We start from the raw sequence: 17158 nt of genomic DNA, 5'->3' as shown, positions 1-17158 counted from the left end.
TCTCCAGGAGGGGAGGGCCCTTCCCTCCTTTTACTGTCTCTGGGGCGCTCAGCGGTATTCCCTCTCCAGGGTGAGCGGTCACTGTGGCTTTTGCTTCTAAGAGAACAGACTCCAAGCCTCTGACCAGCTGGGAAAGCCCCAGCCTGTGAGGGCAGCGCTAGGCGCTGGCTCCGCTGTACTCCGTAGGGTCGGGGGTTGTGCCCACTGAGCCCCCAGAGGCTCTGCGACCTCTGACAGACACACACATCGAGCAGGACAAAAGAAGCAAAGCCGGCCGAGGTCAGCATCACACATGCAGTTGGTTCTCAGGAAGTAAAGCCTTTCTGCACGGGACCTGGGCGGGGCTCTCGTGCTCACCTGGCCAGGTGGGTCTCTCTTCCCTCTCCTGACCGGGTGGCCCTGCACCTGGTGCATGGAGAAGGTGACCTCGTCCGGCTGCTTGCCCTGCTGGGAGTGACCATTCACCTCGGGAAGCCACAGCCCTCAACAAGATCTGCACCTGCACGCCGAGCAGGGAGGGTGCGAGAGGGCAAGGCGAGGCAGGCAGGGGATCCTGGGCCGCTCTCTGCAGCTGGAGGTGCGGCACCGGGTGCACACAGAGGAGACTGTAACTGACCTGGGACCGTGCCAGGCTGTGGCCAGGGGAAGGTGTCTGTCTGCCACCTGGCTGGAGCAGGCGACCCTGCACGCCATGCTCAGGTGGGGCCCAGCCCTCTACCTGCCGTGCAGCAGGCCCTCGCCTCGCTCTGTTTCTGCAGACTTCCAGCCCATCTTAGAGAGAGGGGCTGCCTGGGCCCCTCATTTGCTGCTTCAGGGGCAGGCTGGGGCTCTGGCTCACGTGTGGGTGGCTGTAGAGCAGGACCCCTGCAGACCGTGTCCACTCCATTGTCCAAGTTGGAAGGACCCAGGCATGTGTCCTTGTGCCTTTTCACCCTGCAAGAAAAAGGACACCACCCACAAAATTACTCTGAGCGTGGCCTTGGCAGCTGGTGGTGGTGCCGGCCTCTGCCACGGGGCCGTCACAGCTGCCCTGTCTCCTCCCGGAGCTCCGGCTCCGGCTCCCAGAAGCAAGCCCCGCTAACAGCTAACAGCTAGCCTGGCCTCACCGCCTGACGGCCGTGTTTCTCCTTTTAAACGACGCACATTAACTGCTTTGCCTTATTTCCCATCGTGTAGCGCCCTGCGTCTGTCCACACCTCCCGGTACAGATTCTTTACCTGGAAGCTTTTTGTACTGCTGAGTGCGACCACAGGCTCGCAGGCCACTCCTCATGTGGGGTGCGGGGGAGCCCGTCGGGAGGAGGCCTCGCTTCTCTGCAAATAGCACAGCTGGGCTATAGAATTGTGCCCGTTGATGGGAAGTCAGACAGTTGCTCCCCTGTGGGCTGGGCCGTGGGGGACAGACCCTGGCTCCTGGGACTTCAGCACCAAAGTCAGCAGCCCCAGGCTCATCAGCAGTGAAGGAATCCCTGAGAATGCACCGGCCAGCCTGCTGGCCCGAGACGGAGTGCGTGCTGTCCCCCAGCCTGTGACCCGGGAGGTCCCCCGCACGCGGGGCAGCCAGCAGCTATCTGGATGTGAATGAGTCCGTCACAAGAACAGAAGTAGGTTAGAAAGGTCTGCTGCTGCCAAAGCCTAGGTTTGGGGTGGGGGTGGGGGCTCCCTACTCAGACCCGGAGGACCCCGGGCACAGCAAGCCCGACGTCCCGAAGGGCACTGAGCCCAGGACAGCCTCTTCCGTGGACAGGCCACCCGCTGCTCCCTCAGCAGAGCTGCTGCCTGCAGCCAGGTGAGGGCCCGCTGACAGCAGACCACCCACCGCCTCTGCGGCCAGGATCTGCCCTGGCACCGCCTGCCAGTTTCTGTTGGATTCTGAGGACAGGCCATTGCCTCTGCCAAGTCAGCCTGGCCACCTGTCCTCGGCGGGTTAGCTCTAGCCCTGGTCGTTATTGGATGGTGCGGCCCAAGTAGCTTCTTTTATCTTTCTCTCTTCATGTCTCTTTTTCCCTTTCTCCCTCCTCCAACTCACTCTTCTTCCAACCCCTTGGACCAGCCTTTGACTGGATAATTCCCCAAGAAGATGCTAACCCACAGCAGGACAGAGCCCCAGTCCCAGGGACAAGCTGGGCCAGCCCTGGCCTCTCGCGCCCTTCCATCAGCCTGGCGGAGCCCTGCGTCCTCCCTGAGCGGCAGGCCCTGGTGTAGGGCAGGCCCAGGCTGTCGGAGGCAGCACCCACGGTATTAGAAGGGAAGTCACTGTGATACTCGAGGCGCCGATTGAAGGTGTTTTGGCCAACCAGAGCGGGTGAACCCCTGCTTTCAGATGAGTGGGGCTGATGGCCCCGCCCAGCGCCACGGTGAGTCGTGCCTGGAGGCCAAGTGCCTTCATAGTGAGGAGCCGGCGCCAGTCATTTCTGATGTCCCTGGGTTTCTTTCTTTCTTTCACAACTGCTAGTTTATTGAGAAGATGGATTTGTGCATCTGTAGTGATGACTTCAACCCTGACTCCTGCTCAGGACAGGCAGGAGCGATCTGCTCAGTCTCGGAGGCCTTGCACGTGGGTCCTCGTGGGAACCTCCTAGCACCTCCCCAGGGAGCTTTCCCCGCAGTGACCCCAGAGCTGCTGGGCGTCCGCACTGGCCTTCACCTGGAGATTCTCTTCCTTGGCGCCTCCGGGCGGGCCAGCACGTGCCTTCTCCTGAGTGATCGGAGCGGTGTTGAGGTGGGACCTGTGAGTCACCGCAGGTCAGAGTGATTCCAGTCGGGTGAGGCGGCACCTCTGGTCCCGGGACCTCTGCAGGCTGCAGCTGCACGGCTTCTGGACGGGCTCCTCAGAGGCCGTCCCTGGGCTTTGGAATTCAAAAACCAGCACACCAACCTGGAAGTTAAGGGTTTGGAATCGTGAGCTCAGCCTGTTTCACAGAGGAGGAAACTGAGGCCAGAACTGTCTAGGCCTCGGCCTCTCCATGCAAGCGCAGGCTCCTTAGGGAAGCGGAGGGTCTGCAGCGGTGAGCTGGGCCGCCCGCTCCCCTCCCCGTGCCCAGGCGCCTCAGCCCAGGGCCTCGCCTGGAGGCCGCCTCTCCATAGCGCACTGTGCAATGGAGGCGTCGGGAGAGGGCAGGAGTGTTCCCAGGACCCAGCCTCAAGGGCTTTCAGGGGTGCGTGTCTCAGGCAGTGTTTTGTGAGCATGCTCTTTCTCGGGGTCTATCAAAGAAGAAAACCTGGGGCGTGACGCCCAGCTGGAGGGGCTTGTTTTGAACAGTAACGACTATAAAATTATAAGCACAATCTAAAGGTTTAAGGCCCCGATCCCCTCAGTGGCTTTTCGGGCTTCTGTGCCACGTTGGAAAGCGTGTCCATGGAGCCAGCCTCACCCCCGCAGCTGCGCCCGGGGGGCCTTGTTAGTCCCGGGCACCTGGTGGGGCGTCTCCCCGGCCCGGCCTTCCAGCGGAGGAGCACCAAGGTGATCGGAGTCGCTTTGTCATGGAAACGCGTCAGGGCGAGCCCTCCGCAAGCTGAGCAGCTCGTGCCTGTGCTTTGGGGGGCGGGGTGCCTGCAGCGTGGCCCCTGCGGCCTTGGACACGGGGCCCTCGAGGGACATGTCCTTTGCCCCTAGGAGTCATTTCAGGGTGATTTGTACTTGATAATTTTTCATTCCAACTTTCTTAGTAAGTCCTTAGTAAGTCAAAGAAATAAAGTGAAAATGGCGAGTCTTACTCGTCTGATCAAGGTTGGCTTGAGCCTTTATGAAAGTGTGCATGCACTGCCCATGCTGGGCCTGTGGCTCCGCAGAGCAAGGGTCTCCGTGCTGAGGAGTGTGTGCGGGACGCGGCCAAGTCAGACCCCTGCTCCGTGCGCGGCTTCAGCACCCTCACCCACTGCCCCGACCGCCGTGGCGGGCTTCCGCCCTTGGAGCGGCTGTCACATCGGAGCAGGGTTGGTGACAGGGTCCCTGTTCTCCTTAGTTGCGTTCATGTCATTGTGTAGATTCGGCAAGCGCTGAGACAGCCCTCTGACTGCTTATTTTAACTTCATCTCAGCCTAGATTGTGGCATTGGGGTGAAGCCAGCTGTGGGCTCGGGGCTGCAGTTTTCCCAGAAGTAGTGGGCTTGTGAGCGAGCCGCTGGGGGGTGCTAGTGGGGAAGGCGGGTCCGCCAACTCCGAAGTCCAGGCTGGGCGCCCACGTTCCCTTACCGCAGCCTCTAGAGGGGCAAGGCTACCTTTACTGACGATGCTGTGGCTGACAGCCACTTAAATCGTCGTCGCCCAGTGTGCTTTTCAGAACCCAGCCCCCAAGGCCTTGGGCTGGTGGCCCTGCGTGGACACTGCACAGGCACCCAGGAGGTGCGTCCGTCTGCTCGGGGCCCGGGGTCCCCCGCCACCACTCCCCAGATCTCCGTGAACATCTCCGACTGCGGGAGCGGGAGCGCGGCCAGCGTGGGAAGCTAGAGGAAGGGTGGGGCCGAGGGAAGCTCTGCATTCAGGCCCATGTGGTCTCTAAAGACACAGAGGGACTCAAGCCCACAGGCCCTTTGGTCCTCACAGCCTGTGCTCTTGTTCTGTTGGTGGTGAAAGGTGCCTGCCTTCTACAGGCCGCCCGGCCCCTGGGCTCCTTCCCACTAGGATGTGCCCCATCGTGGCAGTGAGCGGCCGCGCCGGGCGGCTGCCGTGCTGCCTGGCCACGGCCCTGCTCTGGACAGACTGCCGCTCGGTCTCCCGCGCACCGGCCCGTGGTGGCTCCTCAAGCAGACAGTGCTCCCCCAGTTGTCAGCGCCCATGAGTCCAGTCAGCCTGAGGGCAGCGCGCCTGAGACGAGCGGGTGCTTTGAGCCTGGGCCGAGAGGCCGTGACGTGAGGCGTGAGGCCTGGCACTACAGTCAAAGAGTTCTCCATGTCAAGGACACGTACTGCCCCCCCCCCCCACCCCGCTCTTAGACCTGCTCCTCACTGCTTCCCCGCCTGCCATTGCACGGCTGCCTCGCTGCCCACGCCTGCTGTGCTGACGGGTTTTCTTTGCTGTGTTTGGTTTCATTTGGGGTGTGTTGATGATTTACGTTGGTGTTCTGTCTCCCCTTGCCTGGCTGTGCGGCTGCTGGCCCGCTGCTTGCCGCCTCCATAGATCCCCGTTGCGCAGCCCTCTGTCATGGACGACATTGAGGTGTGGCTCAGGACGGACCTGGTGAGACTCGACTTTTCTCTTTCAAGTGTGGGGTGTGGCAAGGACAGGCCCAGGGACAACCCCCAGGGCTGCTCCCCGGGGCAGGGGAGGAGGAGGGCGGAGGGCAGGTGTGGCTCCGGCAGCCACCCGATCCTCACAGCTGGCGTGCCCTCTGCTCTGTGGCCCGGCCCTCAGCTGGCCCTCGCTGGCTCCAAAACACCCTGCTGTCTCCCCGATACTTTTCGTTCAGGTTTGTGTGCTTGAGTTCTTTTGCTTTTTTTATTTTCTGCTTGTTTTTTGTGGGGTTTTCTGTTTTTGAGGGTTTGTTTTTTGGTTTTCATTTTTTTCATTGTGACATATACACACAGATGAATGGGGTGTTGTTTTTTTGTTTTTTGTTGTCGTTTTTTTAAACCTCACCCGAGAATATTTATTCCATTGATTTTTAAGAGAGTGGGAGGGAGGAAAGAGAGAGAGAACATCAATGTGAGAGAGACACATTGATCAGTCGCCTCCCGCATGAGCCCTATCCTGGGCCAATCGATCCTGCAACCCAGGTACGTGCCCTTGACCAGGAATCAGTGCACAGGGCAATGCTCTAACCACTGAGCACACAAGCCAGGGCTGTTTCCATTTTAAATCCACTGTCACCCTGGCCAGTGGGGCTCAGTTGGTTGGAGCATCCTCCCGTGCACCGAAGGGTTGCTGGTTCAATTCCCAGTCAGAGCACATGCCTAGGTTTCCGGTTCAATCCCCAGAGGGGGTGCATATGAGAGACAACCATTCAATGTTTCTCTCTCTCTCTCTCTCTGTCTCCCCCTTCCCCTCTCTCTAAAACCAGTAGAACAGATCCTCAGGTGAGGATTTAAAAAAGGAAAACGCACTGTTGCCTCCCTTCTCTAGTATCTTCTGGTATCTTGCATCCAAGAGAACACCTGCCCAGAGACCGTTGTCTGTCCCAGAGGCAGGGCAGGACGATGAGGACGTGGCCCTGCCCGTGCGGCCGGTGCTGAGGAAGGAGCCCGCCCGCCCGCCCCCTCCTCACAGAGCACTTTTCCTCTCCGCAGCCTCTGGGAGGCGGGTGGAGGGTGTTGGCGGAAGACTGATGCAAAAATGCACTGTGGCAGGGAGGTGGCTGCCCAAGGTCATGAGCTGGGGCTGGCTGGATCCTCTCCCAGACCTGGAGACACCTCACCCCTTGCTCCTAGTGGCCCCCTCGTCGGGGCCTTGGTCCTGGAGTGTAGATGTTCTTTCAGCACAGGTCGCCGCTGGCTGTGGGCCACTGGTGTCCCTCCCACAGGGGATGGAGACCTGAGACACGGCTTCCCAAGCGCCGGGCCCCCTCCCTGGAGGCCAGGTGTCCCAAAGACACTTGTGGCCGCCCAGGTGCCTTGCCTGGGAGGAAGAAAATGCCTCATTATGTCTACCCTCAGGGAACGCCCAGAAAAGAAATAGCTTCTCTCCCAGAAGCCCTCAGCTCCTAAGGGGACCCAGGGGCGGAGGGGCGGCTCTCCAGCAGGACTGCAGGCAGAGCCGGGCAGCGTCTCTCGCCATCCACTCCCGCCACTCTCCTCTCCTCCGCGCTGTCTGCGTAGTGAGTTCCAAGTGCCACCACGTTCTCCGACCCAAGTCTGACCCGCTCTCGCTGTCAGAGGTCACAGCGCCTCAGGGCACCCTTGCCCAGCGCTGCCTGGTGGCGGGCCCTGCGCCGTGGCTTCATGGCTCGCCACTTCCCGCCTCCTGTGGCCCCACTGTGGGCAGGGACAGCACCTTCCCGGAGCCCGGAGCTGCGAGGAGAGCTGCTGAGGGCCCCGGCGCATGGGGGCGGAGGCCTTCTGGGCCTGCACGCATCATGGCCCCAAGAGCCAGCTTGCACCTTTTCTGGATTTTTCTTTTGGGCCCTTCTGGAGGGTCAAAACCTAGAACCTACTCAAGCGGTTCATGTTTTTGCTTTTTAAAAACAAAGTTTCTGTTTCTCCGAGAAGATGAGCAGTACTTTGCTGTCACAGAACCCTGGGGACAGGAAGTAGGAAGCATTGCTGGGACAGCGGGGCAGTGGGGGGTGGGGGGCCTGGCGCGGCAGGGAGGGAGCCTGCTGGGGCTGACCTTGCTCTGCTCCTCCCGCAGAAGGGCGATGACCTGGAGGAGGGCGTCACGAGCGAAGGTACGGCCTGGCCAGCCACTTGGCAGCTTACCCCCCGGCCGGGCGCACAGGGCCTGCACCCCACCGCCTGGGAGCCTTCACTCTGGAGCACTTTCTGGTGCCTGGCCTAGGCCGGGCCTCTGGGACCGGAGCTTCTTGCCTCTTCTTCCAGACCTCGTGCTGATGGGGACGGTCACACAGCCGTCCCAGCCAGCATGGTGCCCACCCCACGTGCTCAACCCGCAGAGGCAGCACAGGGCACGCGGGCCTGGTGCCCCATGGCCTCACTCCTGGGGGCAGCGACACGGGTCCTGTGGGGAAGTTTCCAGCACGTCCCTTCCCCTCTCCCCGTCCCCCGTTCCCTTCCATCTTGCCTCATGGACCTCCCCTTGGGCCCATCAGCCTTTCCCTGTGCTGATCCCTCCCTCACAGACCCCTGCTCAGACCTCTGCCGGCTTAGACCCCTGCTCCTGGGGGGCTCACCACCCCCAGCTCCCTGCCCTGCCTCCAGGGCTGGTCTGGAGAGTGGGAAAGCGGCAGCTGGGAGGGACGAGTCTGAACTGTCACCGCCACCCCACCCTGCCCCTGCAGGGGAATCCAGGCTGGGTTCCCAGGCAGCGCAGCCCCCTGGCTCTGGCTGTGGGCCCCTGTCACTCCTGCTCCCTCCCTGGCAGTGACCCAGGGACACGAGTGAGTGGGCTCCGGGGTGCAGGTAGGCATGGCTGTTTGAGCCCCCACCAATCCTGGCTCCTGCCCTGGTTTTGTTTGCAGAGTTTGATAAATTCCTTGAAGAAAGGGCCAGAGCTGCTGAAATGGTTCCCAACCTGCCCTCGCCCCCAGCGGAGGCGCCCGGCCCAGCCGCCAACCCCTCCAGCCGGAGGAAGCCCGCGCGCTCCGAGGACGCCCTCTTCGCCCTGTGAGCTGGTCTGTGGGTTGGCTCCCAGATGGCAGGTCACCTGTCTCCCCCCATCCGGGCACCGGCCACTCCTCCTGTCCCCAGCCCCACTCAGTCCTCAGTCCTGCACTGCTGTCTCCATGGAAATGCCACTGTGTTTGCCCCCAGGCCTCCCGCTGGTCAGGACAGCCTCTCTGAGGAGGTGGGACAGCTGCAGCCAGAGGCCCCTAACTGCCCGCCCAACTCCCACCACAGGTTCCCCTCCACTTCCTGCCGGAGGGCCGGGGGGGGGGGGGGGGCAGGGCCCGCCTCGGCCGGTCGTGCCCTTGGGACTGGCTCCTGAGCAGACACGGGGGCTGTCTCTCCTCCAGTTGCTTTCATCCCTCAGCAGTGAGCCTGGTCCAAGGCGCCGCACGGCCCTCTGCTGGCCTGGGGGGAGCCAAGGCTGTGGGAGGGCAGCCCAGACCACTGGGCAGTGGGCACTGGCCCCTGGTTGGCTCCTGTGGGATTGCACTCCGCTGCAGCCCCTGTGTGCTTCCCTCACGCAGTGCCCACCTGGGGGGTGGCACGGGTGGTGTCGCTCTGCTGGCTTGGGCAAGCTTGTGGGCGTGTGAGCATGCCATGCTTGGGGCTTTGGCCTGGCCTTGGCAGCCTCTGCCCTGCCTCCAGGCCCCCACTCCAGACGGTTGTGCCAGGCCTGCAGACCCAGAGGCCCCTGCTCTGCTCCTGGGCACAGCCCCAGCTCTCCACAGGCTGTTCTGACATCCTGACCCCCCTCCCCAGACCCCTGGCCACGGATCTGTATTCTCTCCCAGCCAACAAGCAGCTAACAGCCTGGGGCTGAGTCCTCGCTGGGCGCCTCCTGGCCCTGGGTGAGGCACGCAGAGCCTGACCCACACCGAGCTCGGACCTCGGCGCAGCAGCTCAGCACCGCCCCGTGGCCTCCGGGCGCAGGTCAGTGTCCGGCGGGCACTGCCCAGGTGCTCGGACCAGGCATGGCCAGGCCCTGTGTGTCCCCAGCCCGGGGCGCGGCAGCCTTTCCCGCCTGGGCTGCAGTGGACCTAGTGCCGCCGCTCGGACCAGCCCGGCCACGCTGAATGTCACAGGAACCGTCCTGGTGAGAAGCAAGGTGTGCCCCCCAGAACCCAGGCCCAGGGTGGCGGCTACCACCTCCTCCAGAAAAGGCTTTGGGGCCAGGCCGTGGGCCCTCTGGCAGGACCAGCAGGGGACGCCCCACTCCAGTCCTCAGAGGACACCCAGGAAGCACTGGGAGCTTGGCTGCAGCTTCCAGGCTGCATCTCTGGCAGCACGGCCATGCCTCACCCCTGCACCCGGCGGTGGCACGGCCTCTCCTTGTCCGGAGGGAGAGCTCCGAGGCCAGCCTGGAGGCCACATGCCGGAAGTCCGCTGGCTGGTGGCAGTTGTGCCCTGGGCACAGTCCGCAAGATTGTCTGAGAGCCGGGGGCTCGGGGCCACTCCGCGGGAGCCACAGCACCCGCGTCCTCGGAGCAGAGCCAGCCTCCTGTCGTGCGGATGCGGGAGTCCCCACAAGACCAGGGGCTGAGGGGCTGAGGGAGATGAGGCTGCGGGCCGCGAGGGGAGCGGGAGCACGCACCTGCCTCGGGAGGCGCAGCCCTCACACCGCGGGCCAGAGCGCCCCGCAGCGGGCGGCGGGTGTGGGCTCCTGTGGGCGGCAGGAAGGCGCTGGCCCAGCAGAGCAGTCACCAGCCCCGGCCTGGAGCCACCCCTCCCGCTCACACAGCATGTCCAGAGCGGAACAGGCCGGGCGCTTCGAGGGGCTGCTCAGCTCTCCTGTGCCCCCGCAGCTTCTGGACCCCTTCCTGGGGACCACAGCCCTCAGGCCCCTGCTGGGGGCAGGGGGGCCCCCAGAGAGGGGAGGGGACCCTTGCAGCCGCCAGCCCCGCCGGGTCAGAGTCAGACACTGTGTGTGCTCAGTTACACTGAGTGACCCCTGCGAGTCCTTCAGCACTAATCGCGCCTGGTTACAGGTTAAAGTATTTATTTGTCACAATATTTCCCTGGGGTGAGCCTTTCCTGTGTTCGTTGTGCTGAGATGGGAAGACTAGCCGGCGCTCCTGCCTGCCTCGGCATGGGCAGCAGGCCGTGTGCCGCGTGGCCGCCCGGTCCCCGCGCCGAGCAGAGATGCCAGCTCTCAGCACGCCGGGACGGGTCAGAGCTTCGGAACAGGGCTCGTTGCCTGGCCCAGCCTCCCGCCCGTCAGCCTCGGTGTCCGTGAGGGGCTGCCTGTCCGAGGCCTGCCTGGGCTCGCCGCCCTGCCCTTCCTCCCCCGGGGTCCCAGCAAGGGGCCTGGGTGGGCGTGCTGTCACTCAGGTCCCCGGCTGGGAGGCCGGGCAGGGCTCGACCCACACTCCTGCTCCTCCTCTTCCTTCCTGCCGACACCCCCCGTTCGCCTCCACACACACAATGCTTCTCACTCCAGCCCAGCCTTCCGGAAGGTTCCAGAGTGCTGTGGGCCCCTAGGGAAAAGCGCCGCGGAGGGGTCCGTGCTCTTCGCGGCCTTGAGCCACCCACCGTGAGCCTCCACCTCCCATCAGGACTCGCTCCTCTCCGTCCACCCGGACGGCCAGCCGGCAGGTGCCCGTGCTGCCCGCCTCCCGGGCCCCCGCGGCCCCCGAGCCCACTGCTGCCCTGGCCTCCGGGCTGTCCCAGAGGACGGGATGGACATTGACGCCTCAGTTCGCGGTGCCTGTGTGAGGCTCGGGATTGCGGGGACCGTGGGAAGAGGAGTGTGTGGTGTTTTGTCCATCGTCCCAGGAGCCTGGTGTGGGCCGGCGCCCAGCGTTGCCCAGCAGAGCTGGTCGGAGGGGTTCTTGCATGTAAACTGTCCCAATAAACAAACAGGTGTCCCTGTGATCGCTGTGGAGTCGCTGTGACTCGGGATGGCAGGGCCTGCCCGCCTGGTCCTAGGCAGGGCTGCCACAGCCCGAGGGCGAGGGTGGAGCAGCCTGGGGAGCCCCCCTCTGGCTGGACCCCCCCCTGCCTGGGATGGGGTGGTGGTGGCTGGAACCGCCTGCACAAGCTGCCTGTGGCCCATCCCATGTCGGGGAGCACTCATGCCCACCGGAAGCACCAACTCGAGCGAGCCGGCCTGAGCCGCCACAGCACCCTCTGCTGCGCCCCCCAGCTGGCCGGCCTCACGCCTTGCACAGCGCGGTGCTGGGCGCCCTGTGACAGCGCCATGGAGACGGGGTCCACCGTGGACATTCTCTCAGTGTGGACAGCGGGGTGCTTTCCAGGCTGTCCTCGGAGCTGCACAGCGTCACGCAGTCCGCAGGACCACCGTCCCCCCGCCCCCACCCCAGTGAGCCCTGCCCTCTCCTCAAGTGAAGAGTTTCTCTCCTCCCGTGCTGGGAGCAGGGCACCTGGGCACTTGCTGCCAGGAGGGGCCGCCCCGGGAGCAGGCCTGGGTGCTGCCCCTTCTCGGAGCGGCTCGGGAGCTTTGCCTAGTCCCTTTGCCGCCCTGAGGTCCAGGATGGGCTCCAAGTGGGCAAGACCCACCCAACAGCCAGGTAGCCTGGTAAACGCAGCGATGGCTGCTCGCCCTCCCGTGTGCACGTTGAGAAATGAGGTCTGGCCCTGGCTGGTGGCTCAGGGGTTGGAGCATCGGGTTTAATTCCTGATCAAGGGCATGTGCCTGGGTTTCAGGTTCTCTCCCACCCCACCCCCCGTCGGGGCGAGTGCAGGAGGCAACAAGTCGCTGTCTCTCATCCCCTGTCCTCCCTTCCACTCTGAAAACCAATGGGAACATACCCTCCCTCGGGTGAGAACTAAGAAAGAAACGAGGCCTGGAGGCAGCCGTACACTTGCCAGGGCCGCACAGGGTCAGCAGCAGAGCCAGCGCTCCTGGCCAGGCTCCGGCCGGCGGGGCCCTGAGGAGTGGACGGAAAGACCCATCTCCTGGCCCAGGACGTCCGCGGGGGCCTCAGGAGGGGATGCCCTGCCTGCCGCAGGAGCAGGGGGCTGTGATGGCCTCCCTGGGCGTGAGGGAGCTGCAGAGGCCCTGCCGTGTCTGGCCAGGCCGAGCCAGACGGAGGACTGAGGCCCCACCCAGGGACAGGGTGGCCTGGGACATGAGACCGCCGTCCCGCGCTGTGCGGGCCTGTGTGAGGCACTGTGGGCTCCGAGAGAGGCCTGAGCGGTGCCCCGGGTTGGGGGGAGGGCCTGAGACACCCCTGTGTCTTTGCCAGGACGTCTAGTCCACCTGCGCCTTCAGCCACGCGCCCAGGAGCTGCAGTGAGCCAGGCTCCCTTCCCAGAACCAAGGGCAGCCCTGGAGCCCCTCCTGGGGGGGGGGGGGGGGGGAGGGCAGGAAGCCCTGGAGCCCCGGGGCGGGGCGGGGGGGGGGGGGGGCAGGAGCAGCCAGCCATGCTAGGGAGAGAAATCACTCAACTCGAACCCAACCGACCAGGCTCCAGGGGCCCTCACTAGCCCTGGTGGACTGGCAAGATGCGTTTTCCCAGCAGATTAACTGCCGCTCCTTAAGGAGAGGCCTGTGGGGGGTTGGGGGAGGAAGGAGAGGCCTGTGTGTGTGTGTGGGGGGGGGGGGGTTGGGGGAGGAAGGAGAGGCCTGTGTGGGGGGGGGGGTTGGGGGAGGAAGGAGAGGCCTGGGGGGGGGTTGGGGGAGGAAGGAGAGGCCTGTGGGGGGTTGGGGGAGGAAGGAGAGGCCTGTGTGTGTGTGGGGGGGGGGGGTTGGGGGAGGAAGGAGAGGCCTGTGTGTGTGTGGGGGGGGTTGGGGGAGGAAGGAGAGGCCTGGGGGGGGGGTTGGGGGAGGAAGGAGAGGCCTGTGGGGGGGGGTTGGGGGAGGAAGGAGAGGCCTGTGGGGGGTTGGGGGAGGAAGGAGAGGCCTGTGTGTGTGTGGGGGGGGGTTTGGGGGAGGAAGGAGAGGCCTGTGGGGGGGGGTTGGGGGAGGAAGGAGAGGCCTGTGGGGGGAGGGGGAGGTAGGGGAGGCCTGTGGGGGGGAGGGGGAGGAAGGGGAGGCCTGTGGGGGGGAGGGGGAGGAAGGGGAGGCCTGTGGTGGGGAGGGGGAGGTAGGGGAGGCCTGTGGGAGGAAGGGGAGGCCTGTCTGGGGGAGGGGGAGGAAGGGGAGGCCTGTGGGGGGGAGGGGGAGGTAGGGGAGGCCTGTGGGGGGAGGGGGAGGAAGGGGAGGCCTGTGGGGGGAGGGGGAGGAAGGGGAGGCCTGTGGGGGGGAGGGGGAGGAAGGGGAGGCCTGTGGGGAGAGGGGGAGGAAGGGGAGGCCTGTGGGGGAGAGGGGGAGGAAGGGGAGGCCTGTGGGGGGGAGGGGGAGGAAGGGGAGGCCTGTGGGGGGGAGGGGGAGGAAGGGGAGGCCTGTGGGAGTTGGGGGAAGAACGCTGGAGCAGAGCTGAGCAGTCAGGACCCCTCTCCAAGGGCAGAGGAGTGTAAGCCCGAACTCCCCGTAGACTTGGCCACTGAACTTCCTTTGTTGTGGAGCAAGAGGGGACTTGCTGGGAGGAACGTATTGGCAAAGGTAACGGAGAAGTTGGCGCTTCAGCTTCTGTGCAGCTGGGCCAAGGCGCGTAGGGACGGTCAGGAGCCTGCCCCTGTGCTCGGCCCTGCTTCCGGCGGGTGGGCCTGCCCTCCTAGCGGGGAGAGGGCTCCTCTGGGCGGTTCCGTGGAGTCCTGACCGCCCTGGACCAGCTGCACAGGGAGGGTGAGAGCTGGGCAGGCGGGACAAGAGTGGCAGCGCAGTGTGGAGGGCGGGCACAGCCAGGACAGGAGCCCTCGGTGCTCCCAGGGCTGCTGTCCGGCCACGGCCTCCCCGCAAAGGTCTGGGCGGGCAGCGGGGAGCCCCAAGGCCCTGCCACGGCTCCTGGCTCCCTGCCTGCTAGTCCTCCATGGAAGCACCTAGCAGGAGTCTTTTTACAGCCCACCTCTTTTCTAAAAAGAGGGTCTCAGAGGCCCTCCATAGGCATGAGTCACCAGTGATTCTAGTTTCTTCCAGCTCTTGCTAGGTGGCCTCAGGGCCCTCCGAGCCCAGGCCCTCAGCACTGGGGCGTCAGCGAGATGTTTCTAAGCTCGGGGAACTCCTCCATCTGGGGCCGTCTCCTCCTCACCCCCTGCCCACTCTAAGAGCCCCTCCCCGAGTGCAGCCTCTGTAGGTCCCTGAGCAAGTCACTGCCCAGGCCTCACTCCCCTGATCGGGGGAGCCCAGGGCCTGCACTGCCGGGGGAGGGCCTGTGGGACGCTCCAGCCTGGCTGGCTCAAAGGGCGCCAGTCGCCAAGTCCAGCCTTGCTCAGCAGCCCCGTTGTTAAAGAACAGAACCCAGACTTCCGTGACACCTACAGGACCCAGGTAGAGGCGCATTCAACCTTCGGCGGCCTGTTCCCTCTCCCTGCCACCGACCTGACCCACCCCATCCTGTGACATCCCTCAGTCTACACCTGGCCTCTCCCCAAGCAGCCAGTCAGCCCACGGGAGTCTCCCCTCATTTGTCATGTCTGTGAGCCTCACTCCTCACCATGCACAAGACCGGGGTCCAACCAGCTCTTCGGGAGGGGCCGCTGACTGTGTTCCGATGGCCCTGGCGCTGGCCGAGAGGCCGGAAGTGACCTACCCGGTGCATGGCAGGGGCCGATCTGGACTGAGAACACAGGCCGTCTGCACCAGCACCAGCCACATCTGCGGCCACGGGCCGATTCTGTTCAGATGGAAAAGGGAGGGCGGGGGCGCCAGGGCTCCGGGCTGTCCTTGTGCTGTTTGGCCCCCGCGGCCACATCCCGGGCGGGTCCGGCTCAGCCCCTGCAGAAGCGAAGTACAGACAGGGCCGGCGGGTGGCGGGGCCCTCGGGTGGCAGGGCCCTCGGGGTGGAGAGGCGTCTCAGTAGCCGCCTACGCAGCGCCAGGGTGGCCAAGCCTGCCTTGTGCACTGCCTGCCCCTCCACCCACAGTGGGCGTGGCTTGGCACGAGTGACCTTGGCAGAAGCCCTGCCTGTGCCGGACACCTGCCCCACCTGGTGTGGAGCCCGCAGAAGATGCCCCTCACTCTGAGACGCTCAGGGATGCTCTGGGAAAGGGAAGAGGCGCCCCTGTTTCACAGTTGGCAAAGCCAAGGTCACGCAGGGAGGGCTGGGCTTCTGGACCACAGTCCCAAGGGCTGGAGGCCTTGGGGTGGAGGGCGGGGCCCCTTGGGTCAGCCCTCCCGGGTCTCCGGGCCACACGGGGGCTGGAAGCCCTGCCAAGAAAGCGGCCCACCTGGCCCCAGACCCTGTCAGCGGGCACCACGGCTCTCCCCACCCCCAGGTTGCACAGGCGAAAAGCATGTGACCCAGGGCCTGGCTCCTAGGAGTTTCTCACTGACATCACCATGTCACCCCACTCCAGGCAGGGAGCCCATTGGCTGCGCCAGGGCTTCGGGGCGAGGCTTGTCTGGCTCTGTGCCCCAACTCCCCCTGGGTCTCCGGTGGCTGCCCTGCCCCAGCCCACTGGGTGGCAAGCCAGCCCAGCTCCTCAAGTTGCCAGACTCTGACATGCACATGGGCCACAGGGCTGTGAACTCCTGGGCAGGTCGCTTCACCTCCTGCCTCGGTCTCCACATCTGTCAACTGGGAAAACCAGCCCAGCCCTCCTGTTAGACGGGTTCATGTGGGCAGCACAGTATCATCGCAGACAGCCCGTTGGCCAGACTGGGCCCTGCCCTTCGAGGCACACAGGACAGAGGGAGAGGGGCCCACCACGATGGCACCCGGCTCTGTGTGAGTTCAGCTTCCCAGCCAAGAGGGCCTGGGAGCTGGTCTGGAGGTCTCAGGCTCTGGGGACGGAGCAGGGCAGGGGGCACCTCAAGGAGAAGCAGGTTCCCCTGAACGGCAGTTCGCAGCCTGGCTCCCCCTCGCCTGTCACCTCAGGCTGTGGAGCTACTAGTCAGTTCTGTATCTGTGGTGGCCACGATGTGACACTTTCCCTGCCCACCCGCACACGTGTGAGGAAGCTTCCGTGTCAGCGGGTGTTTCTGATCCGGCTTCGGTCTCCTGTGGACTGTACTTGCCCTCTTCCCTGACTCCGAGGGAGGGCGCGTGTCCACCGAGCCATACTCCTGCCACGCGTGGTAAACGCACTTAAAGAAGGGAGGACGTCTGCTGTGACAGGACTCTGTCGCCGGCCGGCCGCTGCGGGGGGTCGGGAGGCTGTTCTCCTCGAAGCAGACTCGGGAAGGCGAGGAAAGCGGTTCCAGGTCACACAGCCAGTAAGTGAAGAGCCAGACTAGCTTCTGGGCTGAAGAGGGGCCTCGAGGCCCCCCCCCTGGCAGCCCTCTCCCCGGCAGCCCTCTCCCCCGGCAGCCCTCTCCCCGGCAGCCTCTCCCCCGGCAGCCCTCTCCCCGGCAGCCCTCCCTGGGAAGTGCTGCTAGAATGTTCAGGGACGGCACCAGGTGGCAAAAGCCTCTTCTCCGGAGGCCGGGCCTGGCGGGCTCCTGGGCAGGGCCACTTCGGGAAGGGAGTGTGGTTTGGATCCCCCGTGGCTCCTGGCCACCCATTCTGGGTCATTTCCCACAGCAGCCACTTCCGGGAAGGGAACAGAGAGCTGGGCGTCCAGTATGCCACTAATTTTACTTCTTCGGAAGATGTGGCCAGACAGGCTAAATCTAGAATCTGAGCAAGACAGCATTCGGGATGGCATGACTCAGTGAAGCCAGGCCACGAGGCGCTGGGGGTCCGGCCTTCCCCCTGGCTGCCCTCCACCCACGGCGCCTTTCTCTGCTTGCCTCCCCCGGGGACAGGGAGCTCATGTCTCCCATGTTCAGGTGTCTGAGTGTGCCCGTTATTGCAGCCCACTTCACTGGAACCCCTCCCCGCCTGTCCCAAAACACAGGGCCTAGGGTGCAACGCCAGTCCCCTCCCCGGCCCCAGCCTGTCCATCCAGAGCTACCTGCTCCGGGCTCACGCACCGTCTGCCACTTTCTCATGACCCCCAT

The 17158-nt window shown here is 64.7% G+C and overlaps 1 protein-coding gene across 7 annotated transcripts in view; it reads left to right on the top strand.

Annotated features, from left to right (window-relative positions):
- TOM1L2 (target of myb1 like 2 membrane trafficking protein) overlaps window positions 1-11089 on the top strand; it is a 154924-nt gene extending 143835 nt beyond the window's left edge. For 4 of the 7 annotated variants that reach the window (XM_054709912.1, XM_054709911.1, XM_028132155.2 and 1 more), the window contains 2 exons: window positions 7284-7320; window positions 8071-11089. In XM_054709912.1, the coding sequence (XP_054565887.1) occupies window positions 7284-7320; window positions 8071-8219 (186 nt within the window). In that variant the 3' untranslated portion in view covers window positions 8220-11089. Of the gene's footprint in view, window positions 1-5117; window positions 5178-7283; window positions 7321-8070 lie in introns of all 7 variants that reach the window. The other 3 variants (XM_054709913.1, XM_008156177.2, XM_028132152.2) reach the window with 1 other exon arrangement.
- Window positions 11090-17158: the final 6069 nt, after the last annotated feature.

This window comes from Eptesicus fuscus, chromosome 20 (genome assembly GCF_027574615.1).
Source record: "Eptesicus fuscus isolate TK198812 chromosome 20, DD_ASM_mEF_20220401, whole genome shotgun sequence".
Lineage (NCBI taxonomy): Eukaryota > Metazoa > Chordata > Mammalia > Chiroptera > Vespertilionidae > Eptesicus > Eptesicus fuscus.
The sequence above is the reverse complement of the archived record's forward strand: the minus strand, read 5'-3'. Positions and strand labels throughout refer to the sequence as shown.